Consider the following 23,209-nt stretch of genomic DNA (forward strand, 5'->3'; position numbering starts at 1 on the left):
CTTCATTTGCTCCTCAGAAACCCTCCCAGCACAGATCAGGGGTCTGTGGCCCAAATTCATCAAGATTTAAGACTTTATTGAGGGGACTAGCCGCATAGGACTAAGGCCAAAGGTCCTGCTGGCAGTTGGCCGCCTTTGGTTAACAGGCCTGCCTGCGTGCAGGTGCGGGCGCAGGCTAGTGACGTCAGAGACTTCGCAGCATCTGATTGACTCGCTAAGGGACGTGCCGTCAGAGTAGAAGGCTCTGCTAGCGGTCCCTTACAAGTGCATTGGGGGGCTTTGGAGGCCGCGCAGCTCGGGCTCTACGGCTGGGGTCGGGGACTCGGGATTGCAGGCTGCAGTTGACGACAGCCACCCGCTCGCTCCTCCTGCTGCAGCCGCCGCAGAGCCTTGGCCCAGTGATACCTCCAGGGGAGTGCGATGCTGCGGCGGTCGAAGACCAGGCGTGTGGGGTCGGGGCTGCTCTCTGCGCTGCTCTCCGCGCTGCTCAGAAGCAGGTAGTCGGTGCCGGGCTGCAGGCGTAGGCAGCCGCAGGCCAGGTCGACGCCAGGCACCCAGACTTCCTGGCTGCCGCGGCTCACCAGCTGCCCTGGCTGCTTGTACACGGTCTGCACGCGCAAGACCAGCCGCCGCCACGACGGGGATTCCACCTCAGACGCCAGCACCTGCGCGTGGAGAACTGAGCGGGGAAAGGATGTCAAGCCTGGGTCGTGGAGAGCCTCCAGGGTCCCATGGGTCAGTCCTGATGGGGAGGGGCCCGGAACCCGAGGGTGGGCTTCCCGGATGACATCAGGAAGGGTGATTTCCTGGGAATGGCGCTGAGGTTCAGACATGGGACCTTGAAGGGAGGCAGAGGGGGGTCTGAAGCAGACAAGACAAGGCAAGGGCCTGTTCCCCTTTATCCTTGCATCACCACGAGGCCACCTCCCTCTCAGCCGTGTCAGGCTGAAGATACCGAGAAATTCGGCAAGGCCAAGAATATAGGGAAAGAGGAGACACAGAAGGGTAAAGAACACCCCCCTTTCACTTCCCCTGCCCCTTTTTGTTTTCTGTCACATTAGCGCCTATATCAGGAAGGGCTCTTTAGAGGCTAACACCCCTTCCTGTTTAAGATGAAAAAATGAAGGTCAGAGAAGGGGTTGGCATGGAGTCAGTCATCTGGGCACCCAGGCAGCTTCTGCCCCTTTTTCTCCCCACCACTCACCATAGTCCTGTTGGCAATATTTCAGAAGGTTCATCTGTACCCTGGCGACCGTGTTGCAGTAGCTCTGACACCAAGAGGCTGGGGAGGGTCAGGCTGTCTGCAGTGGGCTCCTGAGGCCTGGACCACAGCGTTCTGCCGCCGCCCATCCCCACATTCAGTCTTCATGGACAGCTGGGATACCCGAACCAGTGGGCCATCCCTGTATCCCCACCGTGGGCCCAATCAGCCCATTCCCAGTCCCTCTTGCTGGCAGGGATCTCCACACGAGCCTGTCTTACCAGAGCTGTAATCACCAGAGGTCGTAGGAAGGGTGGTTGTTGCCTCTGGGATGACTAAGAGACCAAAGGAGAAATTTAACCTTACTTCCTGCCCCCGATCCCAAGGAATCCAGACATCTGTCTATTCCCTTAAAGCTCAAAAGGGCAAACATGCTTTGCTTTTCTCCCCCAGGACCTGAGTCCTGATGCCCAGCCCCTTCTTCCTTCAGATCCAGGAACCTGCACCCCCAGCCCCTCCTCCCTGAGACCAAGAAAACTGGAATTTCAGTCCCCACTTCCCTAAGAACGCCAAGTCCAGCCTCCAGCCTCTAGCCCCCATCCAAAGGACCCAGCCCGCATCATACTTGTCCACTGGAGATCTGGGATGTCTCCTTCCAACCCCTTTTAGGACTGTGGCCCTTCAAGACTCACGCTGGCAGAGCATGCTGGGGGAGGTGCTGTGCTGGTAGCCAGGACCACAGCGGTTGCATGTCAGGCCGGTGACCCCTAACTTGCAGGAGCATTGCCCGCTGGTCTGGTTGCAGGTATCACCTGTTGCCCCAAAAGGGTTGCACTGGCAGGCTGTATGAAGAGAGAATCTGGAATGCGGAGTGTCTGGGCCCCAAATGCTCCTCAGTTCTGCATCTGCTTCTCCCTCTGACCCAGGTGTCTGATCCTGCCTCTTTTCTGCCTAGGCTGGACTTCAGACCACACTTACCCCTGCAGGCCTTGTGGCTGGTGATAGGCTGGCTAGGGTCTCTCCAGAACCGTGGCTGGCAGTAGTGGCAGTACCGCCCAGCTGTGTGGTGGCGGCATCGCTCACAGACACCCCCACTCTTGCCCCCTGACAACCTGAACAGCTCGGAGTTGAACCGGCAGCGTCGGGCATGCTGGTTGCAGAAACAAGCTAGGAGCAAGATGGAGCCCATCAGACCCAGGCTTTCTATTTCCTGTCTCCAGCTTTTTTCTCGCTGCCCTCAGGAAATAAGAGTGCGGGTACAACGTAAAAGAAACTGCCTAGGGGTACCTGGGTGAGCCTGGGCCTCAGAACCTCTTTATTCTCATCTTTAAAATGGGGGCACTGCACTGGAGCCAGGTTAGCCCAAGGGGACTGATGAACCTTGGCTGTGTGAACCCAGGGGGCTTAAAGAACCCTGCGTGTTTGTGTCCCATTGTGTTCCTGGAGCATGTGACTTCTCCTTTTTCTAGCTCAGCTTCCTTTGCTGTAAAATTAGATTTATAATATCTGCTTCGTGAAGTTTAAATGAAATCTAATTGATGTAAAGTGCTTAGCACAGGCCTGACACAGGGTAGAGACCTACCCATTTAGAGCTTCCCTGTGCCAGGTGCCCTGTACTGAGTGCCTGGCCTGTTACATCCTTACATCAGCTCTGTGAGGCTGGTGCTGTCATCTCCATTTTACAGATATGAACACTGAGAAGGCACAGAGAAATGAAGACACCTGTCCAACATCACGCAGCTAAGGGGTGATGGTCTGAGGCAGGCTTGGAACCCGGAGTCTGAGCTCCTAGCAGCCAGACTCCAGTGCTTCTCAAACAGCACATGGGGTTCTGTGAGGATGGTCTGCATTGTCCTGGGAGCACTAACCTGGCTTTCTATGGCAGTGGCTCTCAAATCTTACTTCTCAGAATCACTGGGGAAATGTTGAGAAAGAACAACACAGAGATTCCAGGACCTGCCCCTAGGATTTATACCTGGCCCAGAAATCTGTATTTCTAGCAAGCATCCCAGAGTGAGATGCTAATGCAAGGGGTTCATGGACCACTCCTTGGAGAGATGGGGGGAGGTTAGATCCCGAGAGGTTTGAGAGGCCTGGACTGGCAGATGCTGAGGACCCAGAGGAGGAGTGGGAAGGATGAGGGAGCTTTGTGTTCTTGGGAAAATGACTCTGCCTTTCTGAGCCTTAGTTTCCTCCTTGTTCAGTGGGGCTCTCAATTAAAGGTGGCAATGCTATTCAGATTATCAGTGGGTAATTTGTGGCCTGTGGATTCTTTCTAATCTGAGGGTGATCACGTCACCTCACTTTCCTCTGGAAAATTCATATGGGGAAGGGATTCAGGCCACCGTTTCTGTAAAGCCTGCAGCTTCACCCCAGGAATTCATCTCACCTTGTCCACCTGGACCCTTCGCCATCACAACACTGTCAGTTTCCTGCTCAGGGCAGTGCCCAGCTCAGCCTGGGGGGTGTGGTGATTCTCAGAGGCACAGCCTCGCCTGTTCCTAGGCCCAGAAGGAGCCCCGCTGCACCCCCGGGCTACATGAGTCTCTCCTGAGCTGGTCTCAGAACTGACTGATGGGAATGGACCAACTGAACAGAGGCCCTGAGGTGGCAGGGGCGGAGGCTAAAGGAGGACCCCAGTTAGGATAAAAATAGAGTTGGGAGCCAGGACAATGGATGGTCTGTAAGTTAGTTATTGCAGGAAGAAATGGGGGGAGAGGGGCAGAGAACGTGGGAGGTGGAGACAGAGGGAAGCCCAGGGGATTCGAGTGAGTGTGTGTGTCTTTGTGTATTTGTCTGTGTCCATGTGTATCTGTTGGTGGGACGAGTTACCTCCCACGGCCTGGTGGCAAATGCACTCAGACCCTCCAGCAAGGGCTGCAGGCTGGAGGCGGGAGAAGCAGGAGGGCTGTCCCTGAGGAGGGGCTTCTGGAGGGGTAGGGAAGGGCCTAGACCAGTGGTTCTCAAAGTGTGCACCAAGGTGCACTGGTGCACCCTATGGTATTCCAGAGAAATATGTGCCTATTGGGGACCAAAAAACCAACAGGGTTTTTGGAGTTTAGATTTTTGGGGGACAGAGGTGTGGGGAATTGGCTGTAAGCTGACAGTCTGCCCAACCCCCCACTTCACTTGCCTGACTAGGTTGTAAAAGGCTGTTAAGCTGTGGTGCTGGATTGTTTATACTACCCTCCATGTTCCCGGGAAAGACTGGAGGCAGTTTCTTCTATCCTTTGTTTAGTGTAAAGTTAAGATGGTATGTATGGTGGGGGTTTTCTGCACTCAATACAATTAAGAGTAAAAAGAGAGGAATTCTTCAATGTATTGACCAGGAAATGAGAATTTGCCTTTCAAATATATGCCCAAACATTGAAGAAATCACTAGGACACATCAGGCTCATGTTTCTCATAAACACAAGAATGAAAAACTTAACACATTCACGCTGGGACCTGCCAAACTTACTACATCTTACTAAAGATGTGTCTATATATATAAAAAGATAACTTTTTTATCGTTTTTATTTTTTAACCCCTCTTTTTTTTTACAAATTCTAAAAAGCATAACTAAAAAAATGTAACATAAAAATGTTTTTTAATGTCAGAATAAATTTAATTTTGTCATATTTATTTCATCTAATTACCATAAAAGCATGCTTGGACTTTATATTTTTTTCTTTAATATATTTTTTTATTTATTCATTTTTAGAGAGGAGAGAGACAGATAGAGAGAAGGGGGAGGGGCTGGAAGCATCAACTCCCATACGTGCCTTGACCAGGCAAACCCAGGGTTTCGAACCAGCGACCTCAGCATTTTCAGGTCGATGCTTTATCCACTGCGCCACCACAGGTCAGGCTTTTTAAAAAATATTTGACTTAATTATTATAACATATTTCTCAGAAATTTGTATATAGTGTGCCTACAATTATTTGTAGGATTTTAAATGCACCCCACCTTCAATAAGTTGGAGAACCACTGGAGACTTGCTCCGGAGGTGGGGAGGAGAAGGCGTTGGTTGGGGCCAGGGGAGTGCCAGCTAGTCCAGCTGGATGGTGGGCTGTACAACAGCTTGTCTCCCTGGGTCCAGTCCCAGTGCTGCTCCTCGCTAGCAGTGAGATTTAGGGCAAGTGACGCGGCCCCTCGGGCCTTGCCTTCCTCATGTGGGGAATGGTCACTGACAGAGCCTTGGGAAGCTCTTCCTGGCACCAGGTGTCACATTGGGCTTTATTCTAAGGACTTCATGGACGTTCGCTCATGGAATTGTCACTGCTGTCTGTGAAGAAAGTGCTGTTACTACCCTCACGTGACAGGTGAGGAAACGGAGGCAGAGAGAGGTTAGGTCACTCTCCTGGGATCACCCCACGGTAGACGGAGGAACTGGAACCTGAGCCCAGGCAGTCTGACTCCTGTCTGCTGCCCTAGAACACCTCGTGTGACAGTGTGCCTGACAGGAGCTTGGCAGGGACAACCCAAGACCCCCGAGCTCCGCTTCTGGCCCTGCCACTTACTGGCTGTGTGTCCTTGTGCAAGGGACTGCCCAACTCTAGCCTCTGTGTCCTCATCTGTAAGGTGGGCCTGAGGATAGTACCACCGCCCCGGCACACCGCCGGTGATCGATGCGGAATGATTTAATGAATATCCTTCCGCTCTGTGGTCAGAAGTGAGCCGGTAAGGTCCTGCTGCCCTGTTCCCGGTAAGCGCTCAGTAGATATTATAGGATCACCCGCAGGAAGCCAGGCCCAGGACCGGGTATTCAGAAAATGTTATTCATGTTATCGTCATGGTGATCGAGTGTAGGGGAGAGACAGGAGCAGATAGGCAGCAGGAAGTCTGGGGCAGCAAAGATGTGGGGCAGGCAGGTGTGAGGCTGTGGGGGGAGGTGAAGAGGAGACCAGGCCAGAGAATGGTGCGGGGAGCAGCTCTGGGGTGGGGGGGAGGGCATCCTGCCTCTTAGGGACAAAGGGACCAGCTGCTGGACAGTCACAGGGTTGGGTGGTGGGTGAGGGCAGGGAGTGAGGGGCCCAGGACTCACCTAGGCAAGGGTAGGGGTGCCAGGGTGTGGCAGGCCTCCAGGGCTGGTCTCGGTGGGATGGGCGGCAGATCTCGCACCCAGGGCCGGTGGTGTGGTGGCGGCAGCGGCAGCGGGGGGGCCGGTCGTGGGCAGCACAGAGAGCGGCGTGGCCGTGACACTGGCAGCGTCCTCTCACTCTAGCTGTTGCCAGCCCTGCCTGGCCCCCGAACTCCACTAGGAGGTAACTGGCCACCATACTAGCGTCAGAGCCTGGTGGGGCACGGAAGGTCACCTTTGCAGGTCCCTCCAAGGATCCAGGCCAGGTGGGTCTATGCCACAGCGATCTCCAGGGACCTCCGGGGAACCAGGAGGCCGACAGGACCAGGGCTGACGGTCCTGGAGTGCAGAAGTGCAGGCTGACAGACGACAGGAGAAAGGAGCCACCCAGGGCCAGGGTCACACTACGATTGCAGGTAGCCTTGGGGCTGACCTTGGCCCCTGTGGAGACGGTGCAGGTCTGGGGACAGGAGGTCACCATACTAGCCAACTGGGTCACTGGTGGGAGGCAGAAGCGGGGATGGCCCCATCGATTGTAGCATGGGTCTGAGGTGGCCTGGCTCAGGAGGAGCAAGAGGGCAAAGGTCACAGGCATGGTCCCAGCAGGGCAAATACCTGGGGAAGACAGGAGTGGCCAGGCTGAGGGCCTCAGGCTGTCCTCAAGTGTCAGCCTCCACCAGGCTTCTCCAGGGCCCCCTGAGGACCCCAGCATTCCATTCCCACCCCCAGCCCTGCCCAAGCCCCCCTGCCCCCCCCCCCCCCCCGCTTCTAAGCGAGGAAAATAGTTCCATCTGGGGAGAATTACTGTTTACACAACCGAAAGGGGAAAGAACTCAAGCAAAATCGAGAATTTTGCCTGAACTAATCCATAGCTTAACACCCCAGAGCGATCTGTCAGTGTCAAGGGGCAGGGGCCCTGGGGAGAGGGTGAGGGGGCAGGTGGTGAACCCAAGGGAGGGCACCCGGGTGATGGGGGCATGGTGGGGCATGGGGGGCGGATTTAGAAATGGATGAAGCTCAGAGACAAAGGAATAGAGAAAGCGACAGAGGCACAGCCAGCTCGGGCCAGACGGAAGGAGAGGAGAAGCAAGCCTAAGGGTAGGGCCTAGCGTAGAGAAAGAGCCATGAAGGGAGTAGACACCAGGGGCAGCCGGAGGCCCAGACAGACAGGCCAGGCATCCAGAATCCACAGGGAGCAGGGGGAACAGCCCAGAGATCCTAGGGGCCAGGACACAGACAGGCTGTCTGGCAGGCTCAAAGGCATCTGGGATCAAGAGAACAGACAGCCCAGCAGGCCAGGGCCTAGCCGGTGAGAAGGGGAGGAGGGAAGGGAAGGGGCAGGGGTGCCGGCAGCGATCAGACACAGGAGGCTAGGCCCGGGCCCACAATCAGAGCCCAGGCCCACAATCAGAGCCCAGGCCCTTTCCCACGTGGTACTCTAACCTTGTTCTCCACACCCAGGACACGGAGGGGATTATCACCAAACCTCCAGGCCTCCCAGCCACCCACCCCCAGCCTCCACTGCCCTTAACCCTTTCCCCTCCAGTGCACAACCCAGAGAACTGTGCTAAAGAAGAGGACTGGAGTGCACAGGGCTGGAAGCCTGGGTCGCTGTGGGGCTGGGAAGTGGGCACAGAGGCCCTGCGGGGTAGGGAAGGCAGATACTAGGTGCCCCTAAGGACTCCAGGTGGGAGGGCCCTATGTTTGGATTTCTGAGGACTCTCTGATAATCTCAGCCCCCTAGTCTGCCATCCTAGGCCTCAGGGTCCAGCAATCTGAGTCCCCATATTCTCTACTGATCCTAAGGTCCCCAGAACAGATGGGGGAACAGATGTTGAGGGTGGCAGGTGTTGACGGAGGAGAAAGAAGGATAGGGCAAGGCCAGAGGGTCCCAGAGGGCCAGAAGTCCAGAATGGCAGAGCTAGGAAGGACTTGGTGCTGAAATGCTCCCCACTTTTCCCTTCTAGGGCTGGCAGCCCCTAATGAGGAATTCACTCAGGTCTAGGGCCCTCAGAGCCTTTCTGGGCCCCACTGCCCAATCTCCTGACTCTGAATCTGGTCCCAGGCTGGGAGCCTGTGAAGCATCTGGGGGTGCAGGCGGGGTACATCCCCCCACAGCCTGATTTCACAGCCTCCACTGTTCCCAGTGTCCCCACTGTTGTTGCTATGTGCAGAGACTGCCTCCCCCTGCCCCTATAATGGGCATCATCCTCTGCCCCTTCAGAGGAGCCTGGCGCCATTTTGCACTCTGGCCGTGGGCATTTGCCGGGAGTCCCTCAGCACCAGCCGTCTTAAGTACCTAGCTCCATATCCCTCCCACCTCTCCCCTCTTGTCTGAGTGGTTCAGGTGGTACCACTTTCTGGCTCTTAACACCTTGGGTAACTGTACTGTGAGTCCCCCAGTGCTCCTAAGGGACCCAGAAGTCACCCCTGCCCACTGGGGAACCCAGATGTCCAGTCCCCAGCCCCTACCCCTTCTGGGACTTGGAGCCCAACCCCAACCCGTTTAAGGAACAGAGTCTAGTTATTCTCCCACCAGACCCATAGTCAGGGACCCATGCCTGGGCAATCAGTGTAGGAGTCCCTCTGGGACTCAGGCTCCTTTTCCCCAGGCTTTTTAACAAGCACCGCGCCCTTCGCCCCCAACGCTGGCCAAACCTGCACCCAAGAAGAGATCGTCCTCTGTAGTCAGTTCCTCACGTGTCTTCCCGCCCGCAGGAGCTTGGCGGCCAGGGTGGGCTCTCAGGAGTGAGTGCTGAGTGGCTGTTCTCAGGCCCAGGCTAGTGGGGGTTCTGGGCGGGAGCTCAGAGCAGAGCCCGCAGAATCCAGCACCACCCCGTCCCCCCTACCCCCACCCCAGTCCCCTCGCCAACGGCGGCCACGCTCCCCAGCGGGACCCCTGCCAGCCACACCACCCCAGCCTGCGTGGGACCTGAGAGCTGTTGCCCCGAGGGCCTGAGGCTGGACAGCCCCGAGCAGGCTGGTTGAGGAGGAGGCTCAAGACAGGTGGGGCAAGATGGGACAGCGCCGGATGCGCTCCCGGGTCTGGGGTGCCCCCTGCATTCTCACTCACCCCCTGGAGCTGCGAGCGGGGCTCAACCCCGCCACGTGGTGGCTGGGGGTCAGGGCCGTTCACACTGAGGTGAAACGTTGGCCTCTGGCTGCGTCACCCTGAGTCAGCCCCTCCTCCCCTCTGGAACCTTCTGTCAGCTGTGGGTTAAATAGGCGTTAAGGTCAGTTGCTTTCAAACCCTAAAGTTCGGTGCTCTTGGGAGGCTCAGCCAGCCACTAGGAAACCCAAGACTTGAGCTGCCTCCCGAGAGAGCGGGGACGGAGGTGAGGGGAGACCGCCCACGGCCTCGGTGGGCTCCCGGCTGAAAACCAGCACCGTGCGGGGGACAGAGCTCACGGCCCGAGTCCCCCACGGCCGGCTTCCTGCGAGCGCTCAGAATTACAGTCGGGAAATGTTCATGCAAATGTTGCTTTCAACTCTGGTACTGAATGGCTTTGACTAGGAAAAGAACGTTTCCCGTCCCTTCCCGCTGAGAAAAGCAACGCCCTGGGAAGGTCAACACAGGTATTCGCTGCTGCGGTCTCCGGGGCCTCCCGCACTGCCTGCGGCACAGCGAGGGGCAGGCATTCGGGGACCCACTGCCGGAGCCTGCCCTGGGGGCGGAGGGCTGTCCGTGCTTCTGGTTCCGGCAGCCCTCACGCGCGCCACGGCGGGCCAGGGAGGGGGACACGCGCGTGCAGGAGCCGGGGCAGGGATCTTGGACTTGCAAGTAAGCTGTAAGGAGGAGTTAGTTAGCTGTAAGAGAAAGGGCTTGGGAGCAGAGACACCCCCAAATCAGACCTGAGGGCGGCGGTGTGAGTGGCGGGGTAATGCGGTGCAGTATTTATTGCACCCATTCATTCAACAGCTAGCTCCTCCCTGCGTGACAGACACGGCTGAGCCCACGTGGGCGCGCACACAACCCCTCCCTTGTCAGGCCCACACTCTAAAACAAAGAGAGATCACTACTGAAAAGTAATGAGCAATTTCGTTGTAGAACACGGTTGAAGGTGACAAGTACTTTGGAGCAGAAGCCAGTAGGGAAGTGGATGCGGGCGGGTGGGGTCCGGAGGGGACATTTGGGCTGTGAGCTGCAGGAGGCGAGGTCAGGCCTCGCGGGCAGCGGGGCAGAACGACCCACGCAGAGGGGGCAGCGGGGCAAAGGCTGTTTTGCTGCCAGGGAAAACTCGGGGAGAAAGTTCAGGTCTCATTTTCTTTCCATCCCCACCCTGCGGACAAGAGGTTTCTTAAACTACTGTTACCTGGAGGGGAGCTGTTCCTCTCTTTCGTTCTTAATAGCCTGAGCTGCCCAAGGCTATTAGCACCTTCTATGGTGCCTGGGGGTGGGGTTGGGGGGTGGGAAAAGCAGCCAGAGGGAAAGGACCCCCCCCCCAGGTTGGAAAGGAGACTTTGGGTGTGTGGGGGGGTTCCTCAAGTATTGGGCGCCTTCACCCTCTCAGGCCCCAGAGAGGAGGGAGGACCTCCCAGGTCACAGCGCTGCTGTGGGCTCAGCAGTGGGACCTGACCCAGAAATAACAGAGGCCACGTGATGCAGGGCTGGTGAAACCCTCCATGTAACCCAAGGGAGATTGTGTTTAGCCTCAGGAAATACTCGAAAAATCCAGAACAGTAATTGAGAGCACAGATTCCTAAAGCATGTGACCTGCGTTCAAATCCACTTCTTTCCTAGCTGTGTGACTCAAAGCAAGTTTCTTAACCTCTCTGTGCCTTAGTTTCCTCATCTGTTAAATGGGTATAAAAGTGGACCTTCCTCAGGGGTAATCATGAGAACTAAATGAGTGAAGGCAGGCTTACAGTCTTGTATCTGAAACTCCATGGACCAGACTTTTTTTTTTTTTAGGTGAGAGTGTTATGTTATATCTGGACAGTGAGGAAACAAACGTTTTGCCACACAATTAAGTAGCCAAATTAAAGTCTTTATTTTAAAGCTGGTGACCACACGGGAACTATAGTTACCAAATCATGCAGCCCTGTACAAACTCAGGGGTTTGCTTTTAAAGGCAAAAAAGAAGTGTGTGTGTGGGGGGGGGGGGTGAGCACCTAGCCAAAGCAATTTTACAGAAGTGAAACAGGCTTTCAGTGATCGTTGGAAAACTAGGGAGAGAGTGCTCAGTGAAGCATTTTACAAAAAGCAAAAGAATGTGCTCGGTTCTCTTGGCCTTTTACAGAGGTTGTTAAAGCAGTGTCCTGAGGGCTTTCCCAGGATCCCTAGACATCAGGGAACATTTATGGCCTGTACAGAACTAACATTATGGCTTTACACAACTCTTTTTATTTACTCATCTGCAAATCTTGCAAAACTTGTTCTATGGTCAGGGTTATGGTATTTCTACATTTCATTCCATACTTGTTTTACTTAATTTTTAATCAAATCCTTGATTCAGTATCATCACTATTATCTTGGATAATGTATATTGCCCTCTGATGGTCATTAATTTAATAGAGTTTACCCTTTCTTGAACAAACCTTGTTATAAAATTGATCAAACATGGTCCTAATATTAAACAAGACAATACTAAAGTAAGAGGACCAATCGCCGCAGACAATAGGGTAGTTAGCCAGGGTGACTAATTAAACACTTTCTGAAACCAGTTTTCCGACTGTTTAAATTCTTTTCTTCTTTTTTCTATGATTTTCCTGACTACAGATAGACTTTTCTTAATTATTTTAGAATTATTAGCATAGAAGCAACAAGTTTCTCCTAAGCCACCTTGTTGAAAGAAAAATAAGTCTAAGCCTTTTCTATTTTGTAAAACTATTTCCTTTGTACAAATAAACTTGAGGCATAACATATACTAGAATATACAATAGAGGCTTATTCTGTTCTCAGTCTAAACCTGTTCTTTTCCTTCGTACAAACTACCTACAATCTGCACAAACCTTCTGCAACTTACATAAATCCTCAGCTTTCATGAACTTTCTTATCCAGTCAGAAATAACTAGCTTTCATAACAACTTACTTTCTCCCTTTTTTTTCAAAACTATCTCTATACCTGATAACTTTCGTTATTAAAACTATACAATTCCTTTCTAATTAATCAGAACTCTTAATTTTTAAAAACTTCAAACTTTAGTGACAACCAAGCTAGCAACAAGCAATTCTCCTTCAAAATATACTTTCTTTTGGAGGTGTCCTCCCTCTAAGTAGCCTATTGGACACATGACTAATATTTACAGGTTACTCTATAGGGGTAGCTATGAGTATACATATATTTTTCATTCACCTTGTAGCTTCTCTCCCAGCAAAGGGACCTACACCCCCCTGCTGCATGACCCACAGCAGCACACGCATCAAACCTTAAGATGACTCACTCTGGCCTTTCCCTGACCCTAGCCTCCCCCTTTTCCAAAGTTCAATTATAAGGAGTCCTATGGCAAGGTTCCTCAGGCTTCTGTCATATGAAGACTAGCCAGCTTCTGGTTTATGGCTGCAGCAGGGTATGTTGTTCTTCTCAGGGTCAACTTACAGGGGTTGGTGGGATCTGTCTGTACTATCTACTGGGGGTCTAAGGGAGTTTAGGGAGAAAGGGTGTTTTCCTGCCTAATACAACTTTATATGGGTGAATCCTGCCTAATAGGGGGTGCATTTAGCTTTCAGTAGAACTAGTGGGTGTAAGTCGGTCCAGTTTTTACCCCTTTCTAAAATGAATTTAGTCAGGACTTCTTTCAGAGTTTGGTTCACTCTTTTGACTTGTCTCAAACTCTGAGGCCTGTAGGCACAATGTAGTTTCTAATTAATATTGAGTGCCTTTCCTACTAGCTGTGAGATCTTGGACACAAATGCAGGCCCATTATTAGATCTAATATTAATGGGCAAGCTAAATCTGGGAATAATTTTTTTTTATTCATTTTTAGAGAGGAGAGAGAGAGAGGGAGAGAGAGAGACAGAGAGGGAGAGAGAGACAGAGAGAAGGGGGGAGGAGCTGGAAGCATCAACTTCCATATGTGCCTTGACCAGGCAAGCCCAGGTTTCGAACCAGCGACCTCAGCATTTCCAGGTCGACACTTTATCCACTGCGCCACCACAGGTCAGGCTGGAAATAATTTTATACAGCAATTTCTTAACTGTTACTGTGGTCTCATTTCTAGTAGGAAAAGCGTCTACCTATTCTAAAAAGGTGTCAATAAAAACTAATGGGTACTTACATCCCTGTGCTGGTGGCTTTACTTCAATAAAATTTATCTCCTAATATTTTCCTGGGAAAGCTCCTCCTTCCCTATTTCTTTTTACAATTTCCCTACTTTGCTTAGCATTTACTTGAGTATAGACTAAACACTTGGACACTATGCTTTCTCTAATAGATTCTGAGCCTGGAAAATAATAATTTTTCTTAATTCTATTAGCTTAGTTTGGCCTAGGTGAGTGGCTTGATGTAGCTGGCTGACCATTTCTCTGCCTAGGGCTACAGGTAAGAAAAGTCTCTTATCTGGCAGTTCTAACTATCTTCCCTTAATTTTAGTTTTTTGTTTGTTTGTTTTACAGAGACAGAGAGAGAGTCAGAGAGAGGGATAGACAGGGACAGATAGACAGGAACAGAGAGATGAGAAGCATCAATCATTAGTTTTTCGTTGCACATGGCAACACCTTAATTGTTCATTGATTGCCTTCTCATACATGCCTTGACTGCGGGCCTTCAGCAGACCGAGTTAACCCCTTGCTCGAGCCAGCGACCTTGGTTCAAGCTGGTGAGCTTTTGCTCAAACCAGATGAGCCCACGCTCAAGCTGGCAACCTTGGGGTCTCGAACCTGGGTCTTCCGCATCCCAGTCCGACACTCTATCCACTGCGCCACCACCCAGTGAGGTCTTCCCTTCATTTTAGACATTCCTTTCTTGTCAGCAAAATCTTCTTCTAGTTCAGGGGTCTCAAACTCGTGGCCTGCAGGCCGCATGCGGCCCACCGAACAATTTTGTGCGGCCCGCAGACTAATCCACAAAGTTCAAAATATTTTGGATAAAATTAAGTAAGCCTAGGGGCCTACTTGTATTTTTCATTTCTCTAGCATCCTAGCTAGATATTAGCTTAGTTAACAGCAGTTGTGATGCGAACTACAGTTTCTGGTCATTTTGTGACACTGAGTAAACTGCATGTACGATTGTGCTTGTTGTACTGATTTTTTTTTGTTTTCAACTGCAGTGAGAAAAGTGTTGCGTAACAGTTGCCTTTTGTAGACCTAGTGCGGCCCGCCGAACAGCTGTGATCTTGCTCTGCGGCCCACATGCTGAGTTGAGTTTGAGACCCCTGTTCTAGTTGGTTATAAAAAGGAGCCTCTGGCAACAAGCGTTTCTGGTAAAGTCACTAAAGTTTCTAAAGGCCCTACTGGTTTTAGGGCTACTTCTTTGGCTTCTTGATCAGCTGCCCGATTTCCTCTTGCCTCTAATGAGTTTCCTTTCTGGTGTCCTGGGCAATGAATAAGGGCTACAGTCTCTGGTAACCAAATGGCTTCTAGTAAGGCTAAAATTTCTTCTTTGTTTTAAATGTCCTTACCAGCAGATGTCAGAAATCCTCTTTGTAGATTGCTGCGTGAACATGAGCAGTAGCAAAAGCATACCTACTGTCAGTATAAATGTTGACCTTCTTTCCTTTGGCCCACCTTAACACCTGGGTGAGAGCGATAAGTTCTGCCCGCTGAGCCAAGGTCCCGTGGGGCAAGGGTTGGGCCTAGATGACCTTATCAAGAGTCACTACAGCCTGACCAGGCAGTGGCGCAGTGGATAGAGCATCGGACTGGGATGAGGAAGACCCAGGTTCAAGACCCTGAGTTCCCCAGCAAGGGGTTACTCTGTCTGCTGAAGGCCCGCAGTCAAGGCACATATGAGAAAGCAATCAATGAACAACTAAGGTGTTGCAATGCGCAATGAAAAACTAATGATTGATGCTTCTCATCTCTTCGTCCCTGTCTATTCCTCTCTCTGAATCTCTCTCTCTGTCTCTGTAAAAAAAAAAATTAAAAAAAAAAGTCACTACAGCTGCTCCTGCATTATTTTTGGTCAGTTCTTGAATAATTATTCATTTAGGCAGAAAGCTGGCTAGAAGAGGTAATCCCCCCAATGAGAGTAGGATGGCTAGGGTGCTTGTGGTGATTAGGGGTATTTTATTTCATATGTGGGAGAGGGATAATGTTGTTGTTGCTGAGGCTGCCATAAATAGCACAAATGTTGTGGTTGTTATTGAGATATATAGGAGAAGGTTTAGTAGTGTCATGGTTGGATTAAAGGTTAAGATTGAGGTTATTCATCCTATGTGGACGATTGAGGAGTATGCTAGAATTTTGCATAGTTGTGTTTGGTTGAGTCCTCCTCAGCTCCCGATTGCAATAGATAGTATGGATATGAATAGAATTAGATCTAAGTTAATAACGGGGTTAATTACATAAAGGACTGATAATGCTGCGAGTTTTTGTCATGTGAGTAAGATTAGGCCTGATGAGAGGGAGATGCCTTGTGTAACTTCTGGGACTCAGAAGTGAAAGGGGACTGGGCCTATTTTTATGGCGAGAGACAAAGTTATAATAATTATAATTGATGCTGTTGGGTTTATTACTTTTGTGAATGTTCATTGGCCTGAGTATAATAAGTTAATAATAACGGCCAGTATAAGGAGTATTGAGGCAGTAGCTTGTGTTAGGAAGTATTTAGTGGCGGCTTCTATTGATCGAGGACTATATTATTTTATTAATATGGGGATAATAGCCAGTATGTTCATTTTGAAGCCTATTCAAATTATTAGTCAGTGGGAGCTTATTATTACAATTGTTGTGCCTAATGCAACTGTTAATACAATTATGGTAAAGATAAGGGGATTTATTAGTACGGGAAGGATATAAACCAACATTTTCGGGGTATGGGCTGATAGCTTATTTAGCTGACTTTACTTAGAATTTGGTGTAGTGTGGTAGCACGAAGATTTTTGAAGTCTTAGGGGTAGGTTCAAGTCCTATAGTTCTAGACATAGAAATAAGGGGATTTGCACCCCTATTATTTACTCTATCAAAGTAACTCTTTTATCAGACATATTTCTTATGTTTGCGGCGGGATGCCGGCTATGAGGACAGGCATGGCAACATGTCATATGCAGAGGGCCAGTGTTAAAGGTAGGAAATTTTTTCATAGTAGATGTATCAGTGGGTCGTATCAGAATCGGGGATATGATTCGCGTACTCATAGAAATGCGATGGTTAGGAGTAGGGTTTTAAGGGTGAAGTTGATTGTATAAAGTTCTGGTATTAGGGGTTGTGGTATGCCCCTAGAAAGAGGGTTGTGGTAAGAATGTTTATTATGATGATGTTGGCATACTCTGCTAGGAAAAATAGTGCAAATGGGCCGCTTGCGTATTCAACGATGAAGCCAGATACCAGTTCTGATTCTCCCTCTGTTAAATCGAAGGGTGCACGATTGGTCTCAGCTAGGGTTGAAATGAATCATATTATGGGTAGGGGCCATGCGGAGATGATTAGTCATAGATATTCTTATTCTTGGGTTGTAATTAGGGTGGATAATATAAAGTAGCCATCCATTAGCAGGACAGATAGGAGAATAATGGCCAGGGTTACTTCATAAGAGATGGTTTGTGCTATGGCTCGTAATGCCCCAATTAGTGCATATTTTGAATTTGAAGTCCATCCTGATCATATACGGCCAAGCTAGACATGGCTAGTATAAACAGGATTCCTAGGTTTATGTTAATAAGGGGGTGGGGCATGGGTAGAGGGATTCACATGGTTAGAGCTAGTGTTAGGGCTAGAATAGGGGCAATAATGAATATTGAGACAGATGATGTAAGAGGTCGGAAGGGTTCTTTAATGATTAACTTTACTGCATCTGCGATTGGTTGCAGTAGGCCATAGGGGCCAACAATAGGGCTTTTTCGTAGTTGTATATATCCTAACACTTTGCACTGTAGTAGGGTTAGGAATGCTACAGCTAGCAAAATGAGTACGATTATTAGCAGATTAATTAAGGACATCTTTGTTAGAGGGAAGAGTTAAACCTCTGACAATAAAGGTTTAAGTTTTATGCATTTACCGGACTTTGCCACTCTAACAAACCCTGGGCTAGGATTGCTTGTTTATGCACTGTCAGATTGATCTCATAGTATCTGTTAGCTTGGGGGCGCGTGATGAAGTGGGCCCCGCCTCTCTTGTCCTTTTGTACTAGGGGAAGCATGGAATAGATAGAAACCGACCTGGATTACTCTGGTCTGAACTCAGATCATGTAGGACTATTAATCGTTGAACAAATGAACCCTTAGTAGCAGCTGCACCACTAGGATGTCCTGATTCAACATCGAAGTCATAAACCCTATTGTCGATATGGACTCTTGAATAGCATTGCACTGTTATCCCTAGGGTAACTTGGTTCGTTGATCAGTTTTTTTGATCTATAAATAATAATCTTATTTTGACTGTGGGTCTAAATATTAATCACTCAGAAGTTGGTCTTTATTCTGAGGTCACCCCAACCTAAATTGCTAATCCAAGTAGAGTTATGTTAAGTCTTTTAGATTAATATTAGTTCTTTTTAGATTAGTTAATTAAAGCTCCATAGGGTCTTCTCGTCTTATTATACTATCCCTGCCTCTTCATGGGAAGGTCAATTTCACTGATGGGGGCAGAGACAGTTGAACCCTCGTGTGGCCATTCATACAAGTCCCTATTTAGAGAACAAGTGATTATGCTACTTTTGCACAGTCAGGATATCGCAGCCATTGTCACTGGGCAGGCAGTGCCTCTAATACTGGTAAGGCTAGAGGTGATGTTTTGGTAAACAGGCGGGGTTCGTGTTTGCCGAGTTCCTCTTGCTCCTTTCAATCTTTCCCTTGGTCGCACACCTGTGTTGGGCGAACAAATTTTTATAAAAGAGGTTTCATTTTTAGGATTTGTTTAAAGATTTGTAACTATCAGTGAGGCATTTGTTTTGATATATACACTTATGTGGGGAGAAAATATTCTTGTTACTCATATTAACTGTATTGCTTCTATTTAATAATAGAATAGTCCAGTTTTATATTAGGAGTTGTTGGGTGCATATATAATTAAGATGTGGGGGTTGTTGAGCTTGAACGCTTTCTCAATGGGTGGCTGCTTTTAGGCCAACTGTGGTATGTTTAGTATTTACTCTCTAATAAAGGTTGTATCCTGGATCCAAGGGGCTGTACCCCCTTGGATTATAATATAAATCTACATTAAACTTTTAATTGTTTTGGTAGGCTTATACTTGAACTAAAATTCATTTACTGGACAACCAGCTTTCACCAGGCTTGGTTGGTTTGTTGCCCCTATTTAAGGATCTTCCCGCTATATTGCTACATAGACGAGTTTACCCCCTTGGGCTGCCCTTAGATAGCTTGTCTGGTTTCGGGGTGTTTAGCTTCAGTTCTCTTTGCTAAATTTTTTCTAGTTAAATCATTATGCGAAAGGTAAAAGGGTAAGCTTTGCTTCTTTTTACTTTAAAATTATTATTCCCTTGCGGTACTTTCTCTATGGTGTCAAAATTTCTATCTCTTGGCCCTGGCCGGTTGGCTCAGTGGTAGAGCGTCAGCCTGGTGTGCAGAAGTCCCAGGTTTGATTCCCGGTCAGGGCACCCAGGAGAAGCACCCATCTGCTTCTCCACCCCTCCCCCTCTCCTTCCTCTCTGTCTCTCTCTTCCCCTCCCCCAGCCGAGGCTCCATTGGAGCAATGATGGCCCGGGCGCTGGGGATGGCTCCTTGGCCTCTGCCCCAGGCGCTAGAGTGGCTCTGGTCGCAACAACGCGACGCCCCGGAGGGGCAGAGCATCGCCCCCTGGTGGGCAGAGCGTCGCCCCCTGGTGGGTGTGCCAGGTGGATCCCGGTCGGGCGCATGCGGGAGTCTGTCTGACTGTTTCTCCCGTTTCCGGCTTCAGGAAAATACAAAAAAAAAAAAAAAAATTTCTATCTCCTATACTTTTTTTTTTTTTTTTTACAGAGACAGAGAGAGAGTCAGAGAGAAGAATAGACAGACAGGAACGGAGAGATGAGAAGCATCAATCATTAGTTTTTCGTTTCGCATTGCGACACCTTAGGTGTTCATTGATTGCTTTCTCATATGTGCCTTGACCGCGGGCCTTCAGCAGACCGAGTAACCCCTTGCTTCAGCCAGCGACCTTGGGTCCAAGCTGGTGAGCTTTTGCTCAAACCAGATGAGCCCGTGATCAAGCTGGCAACCTTAGGGTCTTGAACCTGGGTCCTCTGCATCCCAGTCCGACGCTCTATCCACTGCGCCACCGCCTGGTCAGGCTATCTCCTATACTTTTATTAGTGTAAATGTTTTATTTTAGTTAAAATTATTAGTTGCCTGCCCTGGCCGGTTGGCTCAGCGGTAGAGCGTCGGCCTAGCGTGCGGAGGACCCGGGTTCGATTCCCGGCCAGGGCACATAGGAGAAGCGCCCATTTGCTTCTCCACCCCTCCGCCGCGCTTTCCTCTCTGTCTCTCTCTTCCCCTCCCGCAGCCAAGGCTCCATTGGAGCAAAGATGGCCCGGGCGCTGGGCATGGCTCTGTGGCCTCTGCCTCAGGCGCTAGAGTGGCTCTGGTCGCAATATGGCGATGCCCAGGATGGGCAGAGCATCGCCCCCTGGGGGGCAGAGCACCGCCCCTGGTGGGTGTGCCGGGTGGATCCCGGTCGAGCGCATGCGGGAGTCTGTCTGACTGTCTCTCCCTGTTTCCAGCTTCAGAAAAATGAAAAAGAAAAAAAAAAAAAATTATTAGTTGCCTGACCCGGTGGTGGCGCAGTGGATAGAGCGTCGGACTGGGATGCGGAGGATCCAGAATCGAGACCCCGAAGTCGCCAGCTTGAGCACGGGCTCATCTGGTTTGAGCAAAAGCTCACCAGCTTGGACCCAAGGTTGCTGGCTTGAGTAAGGGGTTGCTCCGTCTGCTGAAGGCCCGCGGTCAAGGCACATATGAGAAAGCAATCAATGAACAACTAAGGTGTCACAACGAAAAACTGATGATTGATGCTTCTCATCTCTCTCCGTTCCTGTCTGTCTGTCCCTATCTATCCCTCTCTCTGACTCTCTCTCTATCTCTGTAAAAAAATATATATATATTAGTTGAGTTTTGTAGGTTTGAGCTAGTATTAGTTCAAAGCAATTTACTGATTGTAATGTCTCCCGGGTGTAAGCCGGGTGCTTTGCTTTAAACTACGCTTTGAGTTATCCAAGTGCACTTTCCAGTACACTTACCTTGTCACGACTTATCTCCTCTTGAAGGTATTATCTTTTTAATAGGGTTGCTTTGACTGGTGTTGCTTGAGGAGGGTGATGGGCAGTGTGTGTATGCTTCATGGCCTATATTCAATTAAGCGCTGTATTCTTTTGTGTGTGTGTGTATTTTTCTGAAGTTGGAAATGGGGAGGCAGTCAGACAGACTCCCGCATGCACCTGACCGGGATCCACCCGGCATGCCCACCAGGGGGCGATGCTCTGCCCATCTGGGGTGTTGCTCTGTTGCAACCAAAGCCATTCTAGCGCCTGAGGCAGAGGCCATAGAACCATCCTCAGCACCCCGGTGAACCTTTGCTCCAATGGAGCCTTGGCTGCGGGAGGGGAAGAGAGAGACACAGAGGAAGGAGAGGGGGAGGGGTGCAGAAGCAGATGGGCGCTTCTCCTGTGTGCCCTGGCTGGGAATCAAACCCGGGACTCCTGCACGCCAGGCCGATGCTCTACCACTGAGCCAACTGGCCAGGGCTAAAGTGCTCTATTCTTAATTTACTGCTAAATCCACCTTTATTAGTTTCATAATAGTATCCATGTATATAGTTGGTGACCTTTTATAGGGAATGTAGCCCATTTCTTTCCAACTCATAGGCTACACCTTGACCTAACGCTTTTATGTCCTATGTTTGTGCTTACTTTAATTCCTTTTTAGGGTTTGCTGAAGATGGCAGTACATAGGCTGATTTGGCAAGGGTTGGTGAGGTTTATTGGGGTATATCAATTACAGAACAGGCTCCTCTAGATGGATATAAAACACCGCCAAGTCCTTTGAGTTTTAAGCTTTGGCTAGTAGTACTCTGGCGAGCAGTTTTGTTAGTATAACTTCTTAGGTTTGGGGCTAAGCATAGTGGAGTATCTAATCCCAGTTTGGATCTTAGCTGCCGTGTGTTCAGGCTTTTAAAGTCACTTTCGTGGGTTATTTTACAGTGACTGGGGCTTTTTACGGCTTAGTCAAAGTTTAACTTTATTTGTGTGTATAACCTTAAACATGCCTTATGCCAGTAATTATTAATTTGGGTTAAACGTTTGACTGTGGTGGCTGGCATAAAATTTACCAACCCTGTATTAGCATGGCTTAGTCAAACTTTCCTTTATGGCTTAATTTTTATCACTGCTGTTTCCCATGGGGGTGTGGCTGAGCACAGTGTCATGGGCTGGCATAGGGCATGCTGATACCAGTTCCTTTATTTCAAATGTTGACTTAGAGAGCATCCTCACTGGGGGGCTGATACTTGCATGTGTAAGTATGCTAATAATTAATAGGAAGGCCAGGACCAAACCTATGTGTTTATGGGGTTAATAAACCCATCTAGGCATTTCCGGTGCCTTGCTTTTTTCTTAAGCTACATTAACTGGGCAAGTAGGGAAAAAAGAAATAAAAGACGGAGCTAGGGAGATGGCTGTTTAAGGAAAATAAATTCCTTAAAGTACCGCAGTCCTATTGGGTGACGTGTGGGTTAGAAGAGTAAACCGATTAGGTCCACGATATTCCGGTGTAGCTTAATCTTGTTTTGGGGGTCTGGCAAGATAATAGTAGCTATGCGTGGTAGGGGTTTAACGGGGGGTAAGGGGTTTGTCTAGACCAGGGGTAGTCAACCTTTTATTACCTACTGCCCACTTTTGTATCTCTGTTAGTAGTAAAATTTTCTAACTGCCCACTGGTTCCACAGTAATGGTGATTTATAAAGGAGGGAAGTAACTTTACTTTATAAAATTTATAAAGCAGAGTTACAGCAAGTTAAAGCATATAATAATAATTACTTACCAAGTACTTTATGTCAGATTTTTGTAAGTTTGGCAGAATAAATCTTTATAAAACAACTTACTATAGTTAAATCTATCTTTTTATTTATACTTTAGTTGCTCCGCTACTGCCTACCATGAAAGCTGGAACGCCCACTAGTGGGCGGTAGGGACCAGGTTGACTACCACTGGTCTAAATAAACCAACCTGCGTGTCTTTGCGTCCACCTGTGCGTACATTCTCTTATGTCCTGAAACTACTGACTACATAGTCCTCTGGAGTAAATATTCCTGATGTCATGCACCTTCACCGTTGAACTTATCCTTATACCTTTAGACCATGGAGTATTCTTTATCTCATGGCAGTCTATGTCAGAGGTAATGTGACTTACAAGTCCAGCTTAACTTTATTTGACTGCATCGAGGCCTTCACGTCCAGGGCTGAGTCCAAGCATCCCCGAAAATAAAAATCCTACCCCAGGCATGACAGTGCAAGGTATGCTGGGATCATGGACCTAATAGCGACTAATCCATCGAGATGTCTTATTTAAGAGCACTTTGTGGGCGATTTTAAGTTCCCATGGCCCTGAAGTAAGAACCAGATGCTGTTTATGACCCATTTGAGTAATCCCCACATTTTATGGGCCCGGGGCGAGAAGGGTAGTACTGTTTGGCGGGTCGTTGGTTTTATGGAGGTAGGTAAATGAAGAGACCACCATTGAATGGGGATAGAACTGTTGACAAGGATTTATTGGACAGAATGGTGTATGCACGATTATTAATATGATGTCCTATATCATATCGTTAACATACTTGCTTATTATTCATGGGACAGATAATTTAATGCATGACGTACATAGGGTTAATCCCAGGAGAACCAAAAGACAGAGAGTTTTCAGA

At 49.4% G+C, this 23,209-nt stretch overlaps 2 protein-coding genes across 5 annotated transcripts in view; one reads left to right on the top strand and one right to left on the bottom strand.

Annotated features, from left to right (window-relative positions):
- Positions 1-10,108, bottom strand: NTN5 (netrin 5). Of its 4 annotated transcripts, XM_066373920.1 has the most exons (8): positions 9,338-10,108; positions 8,923-9,056; positions 6,229-6,879; positions 2,180-2,368; positions 1,894-2,043; positions 1,483-1,536; positions 1,205-1,282; positions 1-679 (listed from the first exon to the last, which is right to left on the bottom strand). In XM_066373920.1, the coding sequence occupies exons 3-8, from the start codon at positions 6,857-6,859 to the stop codon at positions 303-305; spliced, it is 1,479 nt and encodes a 492-aa protein (XP_066230017.1). In that variant the 5' UTR covers positions 6,860-6,879; positions 8,923-9,056; positions 9,338-10,108; the 3' UTR covers positions 1-302. The 4 variants fall into 4 exon arrangements, with proteins under 4 accessions (XP_066230017.1, XP_066230018.1, XP_066230016.1 ...); XM_066373921.1 differs by lacking the exon at positions 8,923-9,056; XM_066373919.1 differs by lacking the exon at positions 9,338-10,108 and having other exon boundaries at positions 8,923-9,097.
- LOC136399096 (galactoside 2-alpha-L-fucosyltransferase SEC1-like) overlaps positions 9,699-23,209 on the top strand; it is a 20,815-nt gene continuing 7,304 nt past the window's right edge. Inside the window, 1 exon segment of the mRNA XM_066373923.1 lies at positions 9,699-9,840. The gene's annotated coding sequence lies outside the window, so the exon portion shown is untranslated.

The sequence above is a fragment of the Saccopteryx leptura genome, chromosome 3 (assembly GCF_036850995.1).
Source record: "Saccopteryx leptura isolate mSacLep1 chromosome 3, mSacLep1_pri_phased_curated, whole genome shotgun sequence".
Taxonomy (NCBI): domain Eukaryota; kingdom Metazoa; phylum Chordata; class Mammalia; order Chiroptera; family Emballonuridae; genus Saccopteryx; species Saccopteryx leptura.